General features: G+C 41.7%; 1 protein-coding gene across 9 annotated transcripts in view; it reads right to left on the reverse strand.

Moving 5' to 3' along the window:
• The window catches only part of LOC131820142 (transport and Golgi organization protein 1 homolog), a 118,274-nt gene that overhangs the window by 68,580 nt on the left and 32,503 nt on the right, over nucleotides 1-17,191 (reverse strand). For 8 of the 9 annotated variants that reach the window (XM_059155716.1, XM_059155722.1, XM_059155719.1 and 5 more), the window contains 6 exons: nucleotides 16,292-16,423; nucleotides 5,733-5,754; nucleotides 3,919-4,007; nucleotides 3,622-3,696; nucleotides 2,609-2,672; nucleotides 2,304-2,442 (listed from right to left, as the gene is read on the reverse strand). In XM_059155716.1, the coding sequence (XP_059011699.1) occupies nucleotides 2,304-2,442; nucleotides 2,609-2,672; nucleotides 3,622-3,696; nucleotides 3,919-4,007; nucleotides 5,733-5,754; nucleotides 16,292-16,423 (521 nt within the window). The remainder of the gene's footprint in view (nucleotides 1-2,303; nucleotides 2,443-2,608; nucleotides 2,673-3,621; nucleotides 3,697-3,918; nucleotides 4,008-5,732; nucleotides 5,755-16,291; nucleotides 16,424-17,191) is intronic. The other variant, XM_059155723.1, reaches the window with a different exon arrangement.

Genomic DNA, 17,191 nt, shown 5'->3' on the forward strand with positions numbered 1-17,191 from the left:
GTGAAGGCTCATTTCAATTCAAAGTGAAAAGCCAAGCCTGATGAGCTACACTCATTAGGATGAATAGGGGACCATCATTAGTCTCTGTGGGGAGCCCTGATCCTCAGACCAAGGCTGTGCCCCCACATTCAGCCCAAAGGAACTTCCAGAATATGGCTTCACTGGTATGGAAACTCACTCCCACACATCTCTAGGCTTTAGAAGTACAACCCTTGGCCCCTCGTGAAAGATCCTGGTATAGGAAAAGGCCAATCTTAGTGCCGAAAATATGTCCTTAAATAATCCATGTGAACTGTCACATACTCAGGGTGTTATCACAGTGGAACATAGTTCAGATGTAAATCTGTCAACTCCAATGACTCTACCTTTATTTAAAAAAAAAAAGATTTTATTCATTTATTTGACAGAGAGAGATCTCAAGTATGCAGAGAGGTAGGCGGTGGGGGGGGGGGGAGCAGGCTGCCCACTGAGCAAAGAGCCCAATGCAGGGCTCCATCCCAGGGGGACCATGAACTCAGCCGAAAGCAGAGGCTCTAATCTACTGAACCACCCAGGCGCCCCAAGTCAACCTTCTTGACCAAGACCAACTTCATGGATGGTGAAGGCAGCAAATGGTGATGCTTTGAAAGGTTGGTCTGCTGGTCTGCCCTCGACTCTTTTGTTCATGGTGTTCATTCACAAGGTTTCAACAGGACACTTGTCAAGAATCTCATGCAGAAAGACTTAGGGACAGACAAAAGCTCTAGAAAGAGAAGGACAGGAGCATCTGCTTCTGGTCTCTCAACCATCCTTCAGCAAATGTCTTCTGGAGTGGCAGTCAGTGTGTGGCTCAGGGATATGGTGTTGAAGAGAGAAAGGTGGTCAGGACACTGGACCTGCCCCAAGAAGGTCCTGAAGTATGTAAATTAAAAGTAACACTCCTTTCTTTGCCTGAATTGTGTTCTAACAGCAGAAATAAAAGTAATGAATTATTATTATTATTATTATTAAAATTATTATTATTTCAAAGATTGATTTGAGAGAAGGAAAGAGTGAGGGGAGTGGGTCTTTACCAATGAACAGAACCCAAGTGCCTATGAGAGAGAGTGGCCCCCACCCCCGATGTGGGAAGGAATAACACAAAGCTGAGTCTCCAGGGTAGACAGGGAACAGTTTTGCTTTTCCACATGAATGAGGGACTCCAACGTCCTTATCTCCTCCTGAGAAATAAAAGGACACACTGGACAAGAGAGAAAACTTGTGAGTGAATGCACCCAATTTCTAAAGAGCACATGAAGAAACATGATAATCAGATGGAGAAGAAGGAAGCCTAGGAGAAAGCCAGCCTGGCAGTGAGAGCCAGTTTCTGGAGGACACATCAGTGAATTCTAGAACAGGCGAGTGAATACAAAGTAAATGAACAAGCAACCTTTTGGGGACAGGTTGGAATGCAACAAGCGAAGCTCTCGTCCAGCCAGCAAAGATGAGACTTAGTGAAACTGCAGGCTTTGGTTGGGATCCAAGAGACATACACCTGGAAAATCGTGTGGAGGGGCACCAGGATGGCTCAGTAATTATCTGCTTAAAAGTATTTGGTACAGGTCATGATCCCAGGGTCCTGCAACAGAGCGCCACACTGGACTCCCTGTTCGGTGGGAAGCCTGCTTCTCCCTCTCGCACTCCCCCTGCTTGTGTTGTCTCTCTCGCGGTGTCTCTTTCTGTCAAATAGATAAATAAAATCTCTTAAAAAAAGAAAGAAAGAAAGAAAGAAGGAAAGAAAGAAAGAAAAGGAAAAGAAAACCAGGTGGACAGGAAATACCCTGGCCTTCTAAGGTATTGGGCTGCAGCGAATGATCTCAGTTGTACACCAGATAAAGGGACCCAGTATTGCTGGAGCCCCAGCACACTTTCCACAAGGAAACTTTCCCTGTTTCTGCAGGAAGAGAATTCCATTTTTCTCTGCACATTCTGGACCCAAGTCTCATACTGAACAAGAAATGGACCTAATGCAGGAGTGGACAGAGCACGTGATGAGAGTTAAAATGAAAGGACAATGTAGACTGATCCAGAGGGGATCCACGTATCAAAGTGATTAATGCTGGTACCTTCCCTCTTCTTCCCCAATGAATCACACAATAACATGTGGCAAGTCATTAGAACAGAAAGGAAAATTCAGGTTACACAAATCAAGACAGGAAGGGCAGGCACAATTCTACAGAATGCATTTGGCAAAAGTACACAAAGATCCAATTCCAGAAGATCTAAATACTTGCTGCCACAAAAATTCATACAACAATATCTATGACAACACAGCAATAGCTTACTTTTCTGCAGTCAGTTTTCGGTTTTCAGAGAACTCCACCACCATATCCAATTTCTTTTTTAGCAGGTTCAATTCTGCTTCTTTAGCTGTTTTCTTAGAACTCAGGTCATTACACTGGTCTTCCAGGAATGTTTTCCTTTCTGTAAAGGATGAGTTTAATTTTCTATGTTTGTGCCATGACCCGAGAACTTGGTTTCAATGGGGAAAGGAGAAGGGCAAGGCCGTGAAGGCAGAAAGGCATTCTCTCCCTGCCCGATGCAAACTCATTGCCACCATATGGAGATTTCATCCCCCCAAACAAGGTACCTTTCAGTTCTTGGTTTTTTGATGTCAAGGCTCTCAGCTCTTGATCCGCCAGTGCATCTTGGGCCTTTAAGACAGATTTGAGAAAAGACATATGAGGGCACCTAACAGGACAGGATCATGGAGGGCAACAAAGAAAGCCCTTGAGGCATAAATGGAATAAGGGGCAAGTAAAGAAACTAGTTCATGTCAAAAAACGCACAAATGGCTTTCTTAGAGGAACTGATATAAAATAATATTCTACTATACAAATTGGGCTTGCTATCATCCTTCACTGCTCACGTATTTTGTGGGATTTTCTACGTAACTTGGAGGGCAGCGCTGAATGATGTGATGATTACCCAGCTGTGAAATAAACCATACTTCCTAGGCCTGGAAATTGCAAATCTCATCGGGGTGGTCCTAAGTGAAATCACAGCTCACGGTTCAGTAGGAGTTGCTGTTCCCAGACGCCCACGCTCTACTGCGCAAACAGCACACGAGTACACTGCACTCACCTCACCCAATGAACCGAAAGCCTCCCAAGCCACATTATAGTACAACTAACACCTAACTTTTACCACATCCACATTCTTGATATTCTTTTCTCTCTGAGCTTGTAAGAGAGCCTGTTTACAATGAAGGGAGTCCTTCAAATTTTCATTAATCTCTTCCACCTTTTTGATGTTCTCCTTCAAGAAAACATATTGAATGAGTAACAATGATTCATTCCTTGGGGCACCTGGGGGCACCTGGGTTGCACCTGGGTGGCCCAGTCTGTGGAGTGTCTGACTCCTGCTTTCGTTTGCCTCAAGTCCTGATCTCAGGGTCATGGGACTGATCCCCGCATCAGGCGAAACACTCGGCACGGTGTCAGCTTGGCATTCTCTCTCTGTCTCCTTCAGAACCCCTCCCCTCACTCTTTCCTTCTCTCAAATCAATCTTTGAAATAATAATAATTTTAATAATAATAATAATATTTTATTACTTTTATTTCTGTTGTTAGAACACAATTCAGGCAAAGAAAGGAGTCTTACTTTTAATTTACGTACTCCAGCAAGGGAACGCTCATGTTCTCTCTTCGCTTCTGCTTGCTTCTTTGCTTCCCTGGCCTATAAAAAATATGAAAAAGAATCAGAAGTCCAAAATAGCATGTTAAAGAAACCTATATTTGTGACTCCTTTCACAAAGAAAGAGGCAGTACTCCACGTTTGTGAAGCTTCTCTTACTCAAGGACCATTTCTGGGTTGCATGATATAGATCGATAGAATGAACTACCAGAGGGTAAGTAACCAATATGCAATCACAAAAAAAATTTGAAAGTGCACACATACCCTCTCCTCCCAACTCGCTATGTTTTTTTCAAGATCCCTGTTTTCGTTTTGAAGGTTATTAATCTTCATCTTGATTTGGTCTAAAGTAACTGAAAGAGAAAAAAGAATTTTAAGATAATTAGCAAAAACAGTGACATTGAATAATCCCAATATATTAGCACCAGAGTACATTCTCTGACACTTGGGTGTCACTAACTTGCTAGCATTCCCATTGTGTCTGAAGGAAGCATGTTGTAGCAGCATTTGAAACCTAAGACATTCGATATCAGTGAGATTCCTACTTAAAATGTTTTTCAAACATAGAAAAAGAAACAATCGAATGCTTTCTCATTTTTCTCCCAACTGTAAGCACTATTCTTGGAAAATTCAAACCTTGCATATGCTAATGTCATCGCCAGAGATGTGACCGAAAAATCAAGCATCCTAGCAACTAACATCTCTCTCCTCCAGTGATTCAGATCCAAAAGCAGGTCCCTGCAAACAACCCATAATGAGCAAAACTATACTTTGTTCCTGCTCAGTGGAACGTCCACTTCCAGGTCCTACTTGGAATTCCACACAAGGAAAGCTCAAGATGTCAGGTGAGTGACAACTCACAGGCCTTCAGAAACTTTCTGCTGCTCCCAGATCGCCTTTCATGGACCCCAGGCTGGGGGCTCTGGAGGACCAGTTCTCTGCTATAAACACACTTGGGTACAATCTCCACGTTACAGACAGTCTTTGGAGGCCCTGGATAATGCACAAGCCTGAGAAGACAAGCTTTTTTCATCACAACAGGAGAATGTTACCCTCCACCCTTAAAGGAAAACAACACTCATGAGGAGACTGATGGCAGCTGCATAACACTTGTAAGGTCTAGAACACAGACTCCTCTAAGAGCCACTTAATTTTCTCATCATGGGGCACCTGGGTGGCTCAGTTGGTTAAGGGTCTGCCTTCTGCTGGGATCAGGATCCTGGGTCCTGGGATCACATCCCACATCCAACTCTCTGCTCAGCAAGGACCTGCTTCTCCCTCTCTGTCTGCCTCCCACTCTGCCTGCTTGTGCTCTCTCTCTATATATATCAAGTGAATAAACAGAATCTCCTAAAAAAATAATTCTCTCATCTTGCCTCAAAGTGCAAACTTCTCTTCTCCTGACCCACTGTGAGCGCTCTCCTGCTCTGAGATCTCTCTTCTCACCAGTACCACTTCCTCACTCACAACAACGAACAACGACATTCAATGGTTTCCTAAGTGCCAGGTGGCCACCCAGGCCGTCAACAGCCAGCACCATGGAATCACCACAATCCATGAGCCCCACACACTATCCATTATCCCCGCTGGCACAGGCTCTATTCCATTCATTCTCCCCTGTAGGCAACGACCCCTCCACTTCAGACTTAAAACCACAGTTTACTTCTCTCCTGTAACACACGCTCTGCATGGCAATATCTGCCTTCTTCCCTACATGTAGCCGGTTTGCTAGACTCAGAGAGTTTTCTCCTCTTGACATTTCACCAAGAGCCAGCTCATGGTGAAGTACTCACTCCAGACCTCACGCTGTCATCATCACTTGCCTCCTAAACATGTCTCTGCAAAATTACACCTTGTATTCTCCCTAGCCCCACGAAGATTTCCTTCTCCTGGTCTCTTAGAGATGGCAACTCCCTCCATACTGTCACTTAGACTCCACATGGGGAAGAGAACCATTTTCAAGACTGAAGTCAGTGAGACATCAGAAGTCACCATATTTATCCCTCATCAAATTAAACACACATCAAATACGGTTACTGAGAATTTTTGGCAAAGAAAACTGAAGCCCCAAATCTTACCTTCGTATTGTCGAGGCTTTATCTAAGAGAGGAAGAAACAAAGATAAGCTGGATGACAAAACATATTATGAATAATAATCTATAGTACAGATAGTACCACAATTATAATCCAAAGATATGACAACAATCACTTTGCTTAGCAGCATGAATTCACAGGATTAAAAAGGAAGATAAAATTAGAATTTCTGATGAAGTCATCATGGCTCACAATCAATTTATGATAAAGAGCACAAGTGTGTTTAACTTATTTTTGCCCCCAAATTCTATTCACATAGTAGTCAATGAATGTTCAACCTATTCAATTTTGACAAGGGATCATGCAGACATTGAAAATATATCCATTAATTCATTATTTCCCTAGCTTTTTTTTTTATGTTAGTCACCACACAGTCTGTCATTAGTTTTTGTTTTCTTGTTTTTTTTAAATTTATTTTTTATTTATTTTCAGCCTAACAGTATTCTTTGTTTTTGTACCACACCCAGTGCTCCATGCAATCCATGCCCTCTCTAATACCCACCACCTGGTTTCCCCAACCTCCCAACCCCAAGACTTAAAACCCCTCAGATTGTTTTTCAGAGGCCATAATCTCTCATAGTTCACCTCCCCTTCCAATTTCCCCCAACTCCCTTCTCCTAACGTCCCATGTCCACCATGCTCCACCAATAAGTGAAACCATATGATAACTGACTCTGTTTGTTGCCTTATTTCACTCAGCATAATCTCCTCCAGTCCCAATCATGTTGCTAAAAAAGCTGGGTATTCGTCCATTCTGATGGAGGCATAATACTCCATAGTGTATATGGACCACATCTTCCTTATCCATTCGTCCGTTGAAGGGCATCTTGGTTCTTTCTACAGTTTGGCAACCGTGGCCATTGCTGCTATAAACCCTGGGGTACAGATGGCCCTTCTTATCACATCTGTATCTTTGGGGTAAATACCCAGTAGTGCAATGGCAGCTCATAGAGAAGCTCTATTTTTATTTCTTAAGGAATGTCCACACTGTTCTCTAATGAGGCTGCACCAACTTGCATTCCCACCAACAATGGAAGAGGGTTCCCCTTTCTCCACATCCCCTCCAACGCATATTGTTTCCCGTTTGGTTAATTTTGGCCATATCTCAATGTGGTTTTAATTTGAATCTCCCTGAGGGCTAGTGATGATGAACAATTTTTCATGTGTCTGATAGCCATTTGTATGACTTCATTGGAGAAGTGTATGTTCATACCTTCTGCCCATTTTTTGATATGATTATCTATTTTGTGTGTGTTGAGTTTGAGGTGTTCTTTGTAGATCCTGGATATCAACCTTTTGTCTGTACTGTCATTTGCGAATATCTTCTCCCATTCCGTGTGTTGTCTCTATGTTTTATTGACTGTTTCCTTTGCTGTGCAGAAGCTTTTGATTTTGCTGAAGTCCCAAGTTTATTTTGGCTTTTGTTTCCTTTGCCTTTGGGGACATATCTTGAAAGGAGTTGCTGTGGCTGATATCGAAGAGATTACTGCTTATGTTCTCTTCTAGGATCGGATGGATTCCTGTCTCACGTTGAGGTCATTTATCCATTTTGAATTTATATTTGTGTATGGTATAAGAGAATGGTCGAGTTTCATTCTTCTACATATAGCTGCCCAGTTTTCCCAGCACCATTTATTGAAGAGACTGTCTTTTTTCCACCGTATATTTTTTCCTGCTTTGTCAAAGATTATTTACCCATAGAGTTGAGGGTCAATATCTGGGCTCTCTACTCTGTTTCACTGGTCTATGTGTCTGTTTGTATGCCAGTACCATGCTGTCTTGGTGGTCACAGCTTTGTAGTTAAGCTTGAAATCAGGTAACGTGATGCCCCACATTTTATTTTTGTTTTTCAACATTTCCTTAGCGATTTGGGGTCTCTTCTGATTCCATATAAATTTTTGGATTATTTGCTCCAGGTATTTGAAGAATACTGGTGAAATTTTGATTGGAATGGCATTAAAAGTATAGAAATTTTAACAATGTTTATTCTTCTGATCCAAGAGCATGGAATGGTCTTCCATCTTTTTGTGTCTTCTTCAATTTCTTTCTTGAGTGTTCTGTAGTTCTCGAGTACAGATCCTTTACTCCTTTGATTAGGTTTATTCCCAGTATCTTATGGTTCTTGGTGATATTGTAGATAGAATCAGTTCTCTAATTTCCCTTTCTATATTTTCATTGTTAGTGTATAAGAAATCCTCTGATTTCTGTACATTGACTTTGTATCCTGCCACATTACTGAATGGCTGTATGAGTTCTAGTAGTTTGGGGGTGGGGTCTTTTGGGTTTTCCATATAAAGAATCATGTCATCTGCAAAGAGAGAGAGTTTGACTTCTTCATTACCAATTTGGATACCTTTTATTTCCCTTTGTTGTCTGATTGCTGTTGCTAGGACTTCTAATACTATGTTGAACAAGAGTGGAGAGAGTGGACATCCTTCTCGTGTTCCTGATCTCAAAGGGAAGGCTGCAAGCTTTTTCCCATTGAGGATGATATTTGCTGTGGGTCTTTCATAGATAGATTTGATGAAGTTCAGGAATGTTCCCTGTATCCCTATACTTTGAAGCGTTTTAATGCATCAGATGCTGGATTTTGTCAAATGCTTTTTCTGCATCGATTGAGAGGACCATGTGGTTCTTCTCTCTTCTCATACTAATTTATTCTATCACATTGATTGATTTGCAAATGTTGAATCATCCTTATAGCCAAGGGATGAATCCCTCCTGGTCATGGTGGATAATCTTTTTAATAAGCTGTTGGATCCTGTTTGCTAAGATCTTGTTGAGAATCTTACCATCCATATTCATCAGTGATATTGATCTGAAATTCTCCTTTTTGGTAGCGTCTTTGCCTGGTTTGGGAATCAGGGTAATGCTGGCTTCATAGAAAGAATCTGGGAGTTTTCCTTCTGCTTCAATTGTTTGAAACAGTTTCAGGGGAATAGGTGTTATTTCTTCTTTGAAAGTTTGGTAGAATTCCCCTGGGAATCCGTCAGGACCTGGACTCTTGTTTTGGGGAGATTTTTGATCACTGCTCCAGTCTCATTACTAGACATCGGTCTATTCCAGTTGTTGGAATTCTTCCTGGTTCAATTTTGGGAGTTTATAGTTTTCCAGGAATGCATCCATTTCATCTAGGTTGCTAAGCTTATTGGCATATAAACTGTTGATAATAACTTCTGATGATTGTTTCTACTGCCTTGGTGTTTATTGTGATCTCTCCCTTTTCATTCATAATTTTATGAATTTTGGCTTTCTCTCTTTTCTTTTGGATTAGTGTGACCAATGGTTTATCGATCTTATTGATTCTTCCAAAAACCAGCTTCTAGTTTCATTGATATGTTCTACTGTATCTCTGGTTTCTACCTCATGGATCTCAGCTCTAATCTTGATGATTTCCATTCTTATGTGTGGAGTTGGTTTGATTTGTTGTTGATTCTTCAGTTCTTTAAGGTGTAGAGAGAGCTGCTGTGTTCTGGAGTTTTCAATTTTTTTGATGGAGACTTGGGTGGATATGTATTTCCCCCTTAGGACCACCTTTGCTGTATCCCATAGGTTTTGGACCAAAGTGTCTTCATTCTCATTCGTTTCCATGAATTGTTTCAGTTTTTCTTTGATCTCCTGGTTGATCCAAGCATTCTTAAGCAAGGTGGTCTTTAGCTTCCAGTTATCTGAGTTCCTTCGGAACTTTTCCTTGTGATTGAGCTCCAGTTTCAAAGCATTGTGATCTGAGAATACGCAGGGAATCTTCTCAGTCTTTTGGTATAAGTTGAGTCCTGATTTGTGACACAGTATGTGGTTTATTCTTGAGAAGGTTCCACGTGCACTTGAGGAGAATGAGTATTCTGTTGTATTAGGGTGGAATGTTCTGTATATATTATGAGGTCCATCTGGTCCAATGTGTCATTCAATGCTCTTGTTTCTTTATTGATTTTCTGTTTCGATGATCTGTCTATTTCTGAGAGAGGCGTGTTAAGATCTCCTTCTATTAATGTATTCATATCAATATGACTCTTTATCTTGATTAACAGTTTTCTTGTGTAATTGGCTGCTCCCATATTGGGGACATAGATATTTACAATTGTTAGATCATCTTGGTGGTTAGTTCCTTTAAGGATTATGTAGTGTCCTTATGTATCTCTGACTACAGTCTTTAGTTTAAAATCTCATTTATCTGATATGAGAATTGCTACCCATCCTTCTTTTGAGGCCCATTGGCATGAAAGATGCTTCTTCATCCCTTCACTTTCAGTCTGGGTATATCTTTAGGTTCAAAATGGATCCCTTGTAGACAACATATGGATGGGTCCTATCTTTTATCTAATCTGCAACCCTTTGCCATTTTATGGGAGCATTTAGGCCATTTTCATTGAGAGTGATATTGATAGATATGTTTTTATTGACATCGTGCTACCTTTTAAGTCTTTCTTCCTGTAGATTGTCTCTATATTTCTGTTCAATACTATTCTTAGGATTTTTCCTCTTTTATAGAACTCCCCCCTTAAGATTTCCTGCAGTGTTGGCTTGGTGGTTGCATAATCTTTTAAGCCTTGCCAGTCTTGAAATCTCTTTATCTCTCCATCCATTTTGAATGTCAGTCTTGCTGGATAAAGTATTTTTGGCTGCATATTATTCTCATTTAGTGCCCTGCATATCTTGCCAGCCCTTTATGGCTTGCCAGGTCTCTGTGGACAGGTCTAATACTATTCTCATGGGCTTTCCTCTGTAAGTAAGGAGCCTCTTAGTGCTAGCAGCTTTCAAGAGATTATACCTACAATTATGATTCCTCAATTTGACTATCAGGTGTCTTGATGTTTTTCTGGAATCTATAATCTCGGGTGGAGAACATTTGGCCTCTAGTACATGAATGCTGGTTCCATTCACTAGATTGGGAAATTTTCATGAAGGACTTGTTCCACTATATCTTCTAGACTTCTTTCTTTCTCCTCCCCTTCAGGGATTCCAATAATTCTGACGTTGGAACGTTTCATGGCATCATTTATTTCCCTGATTCTGTTTTTGTGGTTTCTAATCTGTTTGTTCCAGGCTTCGTCTTGATCTTTCTCTCTATCTGTTTGTCCTCCAGATCACTAATTCTATCTTCTGTCTCAGTTACCCTAGGTTTGAGAGAATTTAGATTAGATTGGAACTCATTGCGAGCATTGTGAACATCAGCCCTGGTAACTTTTAACTCTGCCCTAACATTGTGAACATCCTGTCTGGTCGCTTTCAGCACGGCCCTAATCAATTCCACTTGGTCATCCATGGCTTTCTCCAACCTAGCTATTGCCTGGATAAATGTTAGCCTGAATTCTCTTTTCGACATATTGTCTATGTTGATAGCCCTTAGCTCTGTTGTGGAAGGTCCATCCTCTGTATTTTTCTTCTGTTGGGATTCCTCCTCCTAGTAATTTTGGTGAGAGATGACTGAACAGATGTAGCTGGATATATCGGCCGTGGTGCAGTCAGGGTGCACTCTGGAACACTTTTGAGCAATCAGGATTCCCCACCAAAATGAGAGAAAAAAGACAAGAAAAAGAAAAAAATAATAGATAGAGAGAGACAGGAAAGAAAGGGAAGATGAAAGAGAAGGTTCAGCCCAAATGCGCCCCCAGGTAAGCTTTATGAGGTATACAAACAAAAGACAAACAAAAAGACTGATAAAAGTATATAACAAGAGAAAATATATAAATATATGCAAATACAGGAATAACCTTGTTGAAAAGAACCCCAAGTGTAAGATTTATATACTATCAGGACAAACACAAAAACTCAGAAACACTGGTGGAAGAAAAAGATGGGAGAGTGGTTATAAATTCTCAGTGTGGGCAAGGAAGGTTGTTTTGATCCTTGTTGGATGTAATTGATATGTTTGTTAAAGGACTCAACTTTCCTAGGATAAAGGGGGATTAAAAATTGGTTTACCTATAGGGGTAGTATTGATTGGGGAATGGGGATTACTTTGAAGTTTAACTCTATATGAATATTAGAAAATAAAAATAAAAAAGGAATAAACTAAACTAAACTCAAATTTTTAAAAATTCAAAAAATAGAAGTGCAAAAGAGAAACACAGGTGTATGCAACCAAAAGTTTAGGTTGGAAATTTATTATGGAATTTGATGTGCTGGACAGCTCTCTGTGATGGTAGATAGGTTAAACAATTATCTATTTACAAAAAATGAGCCAGAATAGTGGGAACAAATTAAAAATAAAAGTTGTCCTATGAAGTAGTGGTGGTGGTTCTCTTGTAGTCTTTTTTTTTTTTTTTTTCTTTCCTGATTGGTTTTCTTGGGGATGTGCCTGCCACGTTGGTTTTCAGTCAGTAATGTTCCCTGAGTTAAGTCCTCCAGTCCCCATCTAGGGGGTGGGCTTGAGGAAACCGGTTTTTTCAGGCTTTTGTTCTCTGGAGGTTTTTATGTTTCTTCACCTTCCCTCCCCCCTCGCCTTGACCTCTTTTGATGGTTTTTGTAGGTTTAGAGGAAAGCAAACTGTACCCTGACCTCCCTCTCAGAGAGAAGCCTCAGTCTGTTCTTCTGTGGGTGTTGCAGAGCCCATATAAATTTCCCCTTGGCTGCTGGCAGAGTAGGTTCTGAGTCATGGTCCCTGGGGACACAGGATCTTCTGCTTGTACCCAAAAGCATGGCAGCGGCGGCTGTCTGGGATCTCCAGACCGCCAGAGAGGTTCTAAGCAGGGATCGCACACTGAGATTTTCCCGCTGGCCCAGGCTGGGAGTGCTTAGTCTTTCTGGGTCTAAGAGCACCCGGCTTGCATGCACCTCTTTCGGGGGAGTCTGTGTGTCGCATGCACATCTCAGGCTCTGAGAAAGGGTGCAGGTCCAAAAGCACCAGGCTGGGCCTTCGCGCACCTCTCTCCTGGCAGAGTTTGGGGTGCATTTGTTAGGCTCTGAAACAATGGCGCTTATCAAAGAGCGCTGGCTGGGCCTTTGTACCTCTCTCAGGGGAGGGTGAGGGACGCGCACATTAGAGGCTCTGTAGCAGGGCTCACGTTCTGCCATCCTGTGTGGCTCCCATCCCCTGACAGGAGCCAGAACCCAGGCAATCTCGGGTTTGCTGGCGGCTCTGGGACCAAGATCTGGTTTCCTTGTCACACTCTCTCTAGCTCAGAGGCAGGGGAGGCTGTCCTGGGACTGGGGACTTAAGCCCCTGTCCCTAGCTTCCCAGATTCCCACAATTTACCCCCCACATTCCTTTGCTCTTTTGGAGTGCTTTCACCAGTCTCCAAGTTAATGCTGGTCCCCAGACACTGGGCACACTGGCTGGTGTTTGGGTATTACTTTCCAACTGGTCAGCTCTGGTGGCTCCCTCCCCCTTTTGTTTATCTTGCAATATCAGTCCGCCTTTCCCACTCCGCTTTACCTGCCGATTGGCGACTTCTGCCCCTGTAGAGATCCAGATGTGTAAAATTCCGATCTCAGGCTGATTTCATGGGTGATCAGAGTTCTTTGGTAGGTAATCAGCTTGCTTTAGAGTACAGGTTGAAAAGGTGCCTCTTCCTACTTCCCCACGTCATCTTGTCCCTTCTGTCATTAGTTTTTGATGTAGTGTTCCAGGATACACTGTTTGCGTATAACACCCAGTGCTCCATGAAATCGGTACCCTCCTTATTACCCATCACCAGGCTCCTCATGCCCCTCTCCTCTAAAACCCTCAGTTTGCTTCCCAGAGTCCACAGTCTCTCGTGGTTCATCTCCCCCTCTGACTCTTCTCCCCCGATTCATTTTTCCCTTCCTTCTCCAAATATTCCCTATGCCATTCCTTATGTTCCACAAATAAGTGACCAAAGGATAATTGACTTTCTCCACTGGACTTATTTCACTTAGTATAGTTCCCTCACATTTTTGCAATCCAGTATCTGCAGTTCTGAAGTACAGAACCTGGGGCTATTTTAAAATCCTGAAAGAAAGAAAATGGAAGGAAGGAGGAAAGAAGGCAGGCAGTGTCAAGGATATGCCACCTCTTTGCTTCTCTACAAAGCTATCTTGAAACCTTACAAAGAGTTGGCTGTTTGCTGAAATCACACACAGTTATGGCATATCAGGTTCTATGAAGTTTCTCAGATTGTTTAAATGCAGTGTCATCAAAAAGAAGTAAAAGCCATCGGTTGAGATAAAGAGTGGCCCGTTATGAGATGAAGCATAAGCCATGACAGAAATGACAGCTGATGGTTCCAAAAAGGGGAGTGAGGCAATTCAGATTTGAGTCACCCTCATGTTATTATAGCTCAATAACATCTAGGCAAGACCTCATTTTGACACCATTAACATATTTCCTGTTTTAAAAGGTTTACAGGATGATGAGAGGCTGGGGCCAACCCCCAAATCTTGCCAGGATATTGGAATATCACCATGCCATCAATAAACCAGTCATAGTATGTTGTTGGGGAGAGTGCATCAGGGGAGGGGAATCAGAAAGCCATGGTTATTCCTTTAATTTCACACGTTGATTAGGAACCTCTGAGCTCCCGTGGCCCATGTCACCAGCCCCATGGGCAGGGGAAGTGGAAAGGTCGATGGCTACACCAAATATATAATATTTTTCTTTTCTCTTTGAAGGGAAGTTTTCTCCATTGTGAGGGAGAGGGGGAATAGTCCCAAGGAGAAAGAAACTCAAAAGTGTTCTTTCTTCTTACAAAGGTCTGCCCTCAAATGAAACTATGTCTCCAGAGTCTAACTGGGGGTTTCCCAAAGACTCAGCCACAGAGGTGAGGGAAATCCTCAACTCCAGTGCCATCTCCTCCCTGTCTCACCGGCGAGGACCTCAGTCTAACCCCGAGACAGAGAAGCAGAAAACCTCACCCTAACTCCCACTTACCTCCCTTCCTTCAGCAGGACACGGTATCTAGCTTTCAACACAACCCTACAAGGCATGCTGCAGGTAAAAACCATGACAGCAAGCATGAGAATCACACTTCCTGTGGCAGAAGTGATGGGGAGAGCAGGCTGGACTTTCAAGTCTATTTGATGTATGATACTGGCTCTAAGGGAAAAGTGCACAAGAGGAAGAAGAGATGGTAAATGTGGGCAGAGATAGGAAACTCTAAGATTGTAGAGTTGTCTAGAAAGACAACAACACCATTATAAAAATCAAGAGTGCTTGCGGTGGCTTCATGAAGAGACTCAAAATAAACCAGAGGAAAGAATCATTGACAGGAAAGAAACTTCCAAAAGAGAAACACAAAGACAAAAATTACACAGACAACACAGAAAACCCAAGACTGATAGGTCATTACAAAATGTGTAACACACACATAACAGGAATACCTATTCCTATAGGAGAGTGGACAGAGAGCTATTTGAAGCAATAATGACAGAGGATTGACCGAAATTAATGGAGTTACCTAATCAAGATCCAGGAAAATCAAAACATTGAAAGAAGGATAAATACCAAAACACACAGAATTTCTAGAATATTCAGCAACAGATCATTAAAGACAAAGAAATTGTTCTGGAAATCTGGAGCAGGTATTGGAAGTGGGTGTGGGAAGGGGAGAGGTGAGCAGTAACACCTTACTCCAGAGAAAAAGGATAAGAACAACATCACACTTCTTTTCAGAATCCATGCCATCAAGAAGGATGAAGTGTTTATATTGTTTAAAGGAACATCGAGCTAGAAACCTGTGGCCAGTGAAATGGTCCTTCAACACACACTACAGAGTAAGGAAACCCGTCAGGAATAATGGCGGGCATTATTTCAATGATGAAGGGGTCAATTCTCCAAAAAGACACAACAATTTCTAATGCGCATGCATCAACAACAGAGTGTTAGAGCACATGAAGCAGAAACTGAAAATACTGCTGGTGGGAACAGATGAATCCATTCCTACAGCTGGAGAATTCAAATTCCTCTTCTCCCTCATTGACAGACCCAGAGATGCAGAAGTTCCATGAGAACACAGGTGAACTGGCCAGCATCACCCATCCACCCCATCCACTACACATTGGCAGAATACTTCATTCAACAATGAGGTATAGACATTCTGCTCGGGCTGACATGAAACAGTCACTAAGAGAGCCCATATTCGGGGCCATACAACACATGTGAACCACCAAAGGAATCGAAATCACCGGAACTATGCTCTCTGACCCCAGTTGACTCAAACTAGAGATCGAGAACAGAAAGATAGCTGGAGAAACGACCAGAGAGAGAGAGATTCAACAGCCCACTTCTAAAGAAGACATGGGTGGAAGGGCAGGTGGGTGGAGGGATGGGTGAAGGAGGTGAAGGGAAAGAAGAGTGCACTTCTTCTGCTGAGCACTGAGAAATGTACAGAATTGCGGAGTCATGTTGTACACCTGAAAGTCACATTACACTGTTTGCCAATTATGCTTGAACTTAAAAAAAAGAACATATGGATCAAGAAGGCACTTCAATAGAAATTTAAAACTACATCAATCTAGGTGATAATCAAAATTGACATATTAGAGGGAAATTTGTAGTACTGAATGGACATAAAAATGTCCAGGGACTATAACATTTTTTGCTTATTTATGAATGAAAGTACAGAAGGTACATTAATATACTTACAGCGAGGATGGTTCTCCAGAGGTAAATGAGAAAGGCACAAGTTCCCAAGAAGGCAGTTAAAATGAGAAGCTTCCACAGAACTTCAATCCCATGAGGGCCAAGACAGAAATGATCAGGCAAGGAAAGGACAAGCTGAAATACCATTTGAGACAATGAGGAATCTCAAAGACTTTTACTGTGTATCTGTCACAAAAGATCAACTTTACAAACCCTCAATCAGCCTCCAGGAGGTAAGCATACCTCTCAACTAGCTCCTCCTGGAGGAGAAGGAGCACAGAGGCATTTCCAAGGAGCTGGGGCAAACTTTTGGCAGTGATGAGTGTGTTTACCAACTTACCATGATGATGGCTTCCTTATTGCTTCCCTATGTCTAATATCAACAAAAAGTATTCTTTGAAAAAATGTTATTATCATATATACATTATGACACACTAAAGCTGCAGGCAAAATCTAATAGACAAATCTTAAGAGATTTTATTTTATCTACAAGCACATTGCAACTGTTTTTTCTATAGCTAACAGAACTTGAGAATTTATAAGCCAACATAAAATAAACAAGGTAAGTCAATGTAAACTTAGAATAGGTAAGGAGTCAGTGACTCCTATTGTACATCCATGAAGGACCTGGAAAAACTCCTTTGGACCATTTCCAAAACTACACCCAAAATTTATGGACGAATGAGAGAAAGCATGAATAGAATTTGTACTAGAGGTACAAATGAGCACATTCTATGGACACATGTTTATAGATCAGGACATAAGTGAGAGAGACAGGAGGCTGCTCGTTAATACGACATGAGATTATGCCCAATAAAAATAAATCAGAGTTACTGATTAGTTTCTGAAAACATTGATGTTTTCTTTCAATGCTCACTCTGATTCTGAATCACAAACCCAGAT

Source organism: Mustela lutreola, chromosome 17, assembly GCF_030435805.1.
Source record: "Mustela lutreola isolate mMusLut2 chromosome 17, mMusLut2.pri, whole genome shotgun sequence".
In the NCBI taxonomy this organism is placed as follows: Eukaryota; Metazoa; Chordata; class Mammalia; order Carnivora; family Mustelidae; genus Mustela; species Mustela lutreola.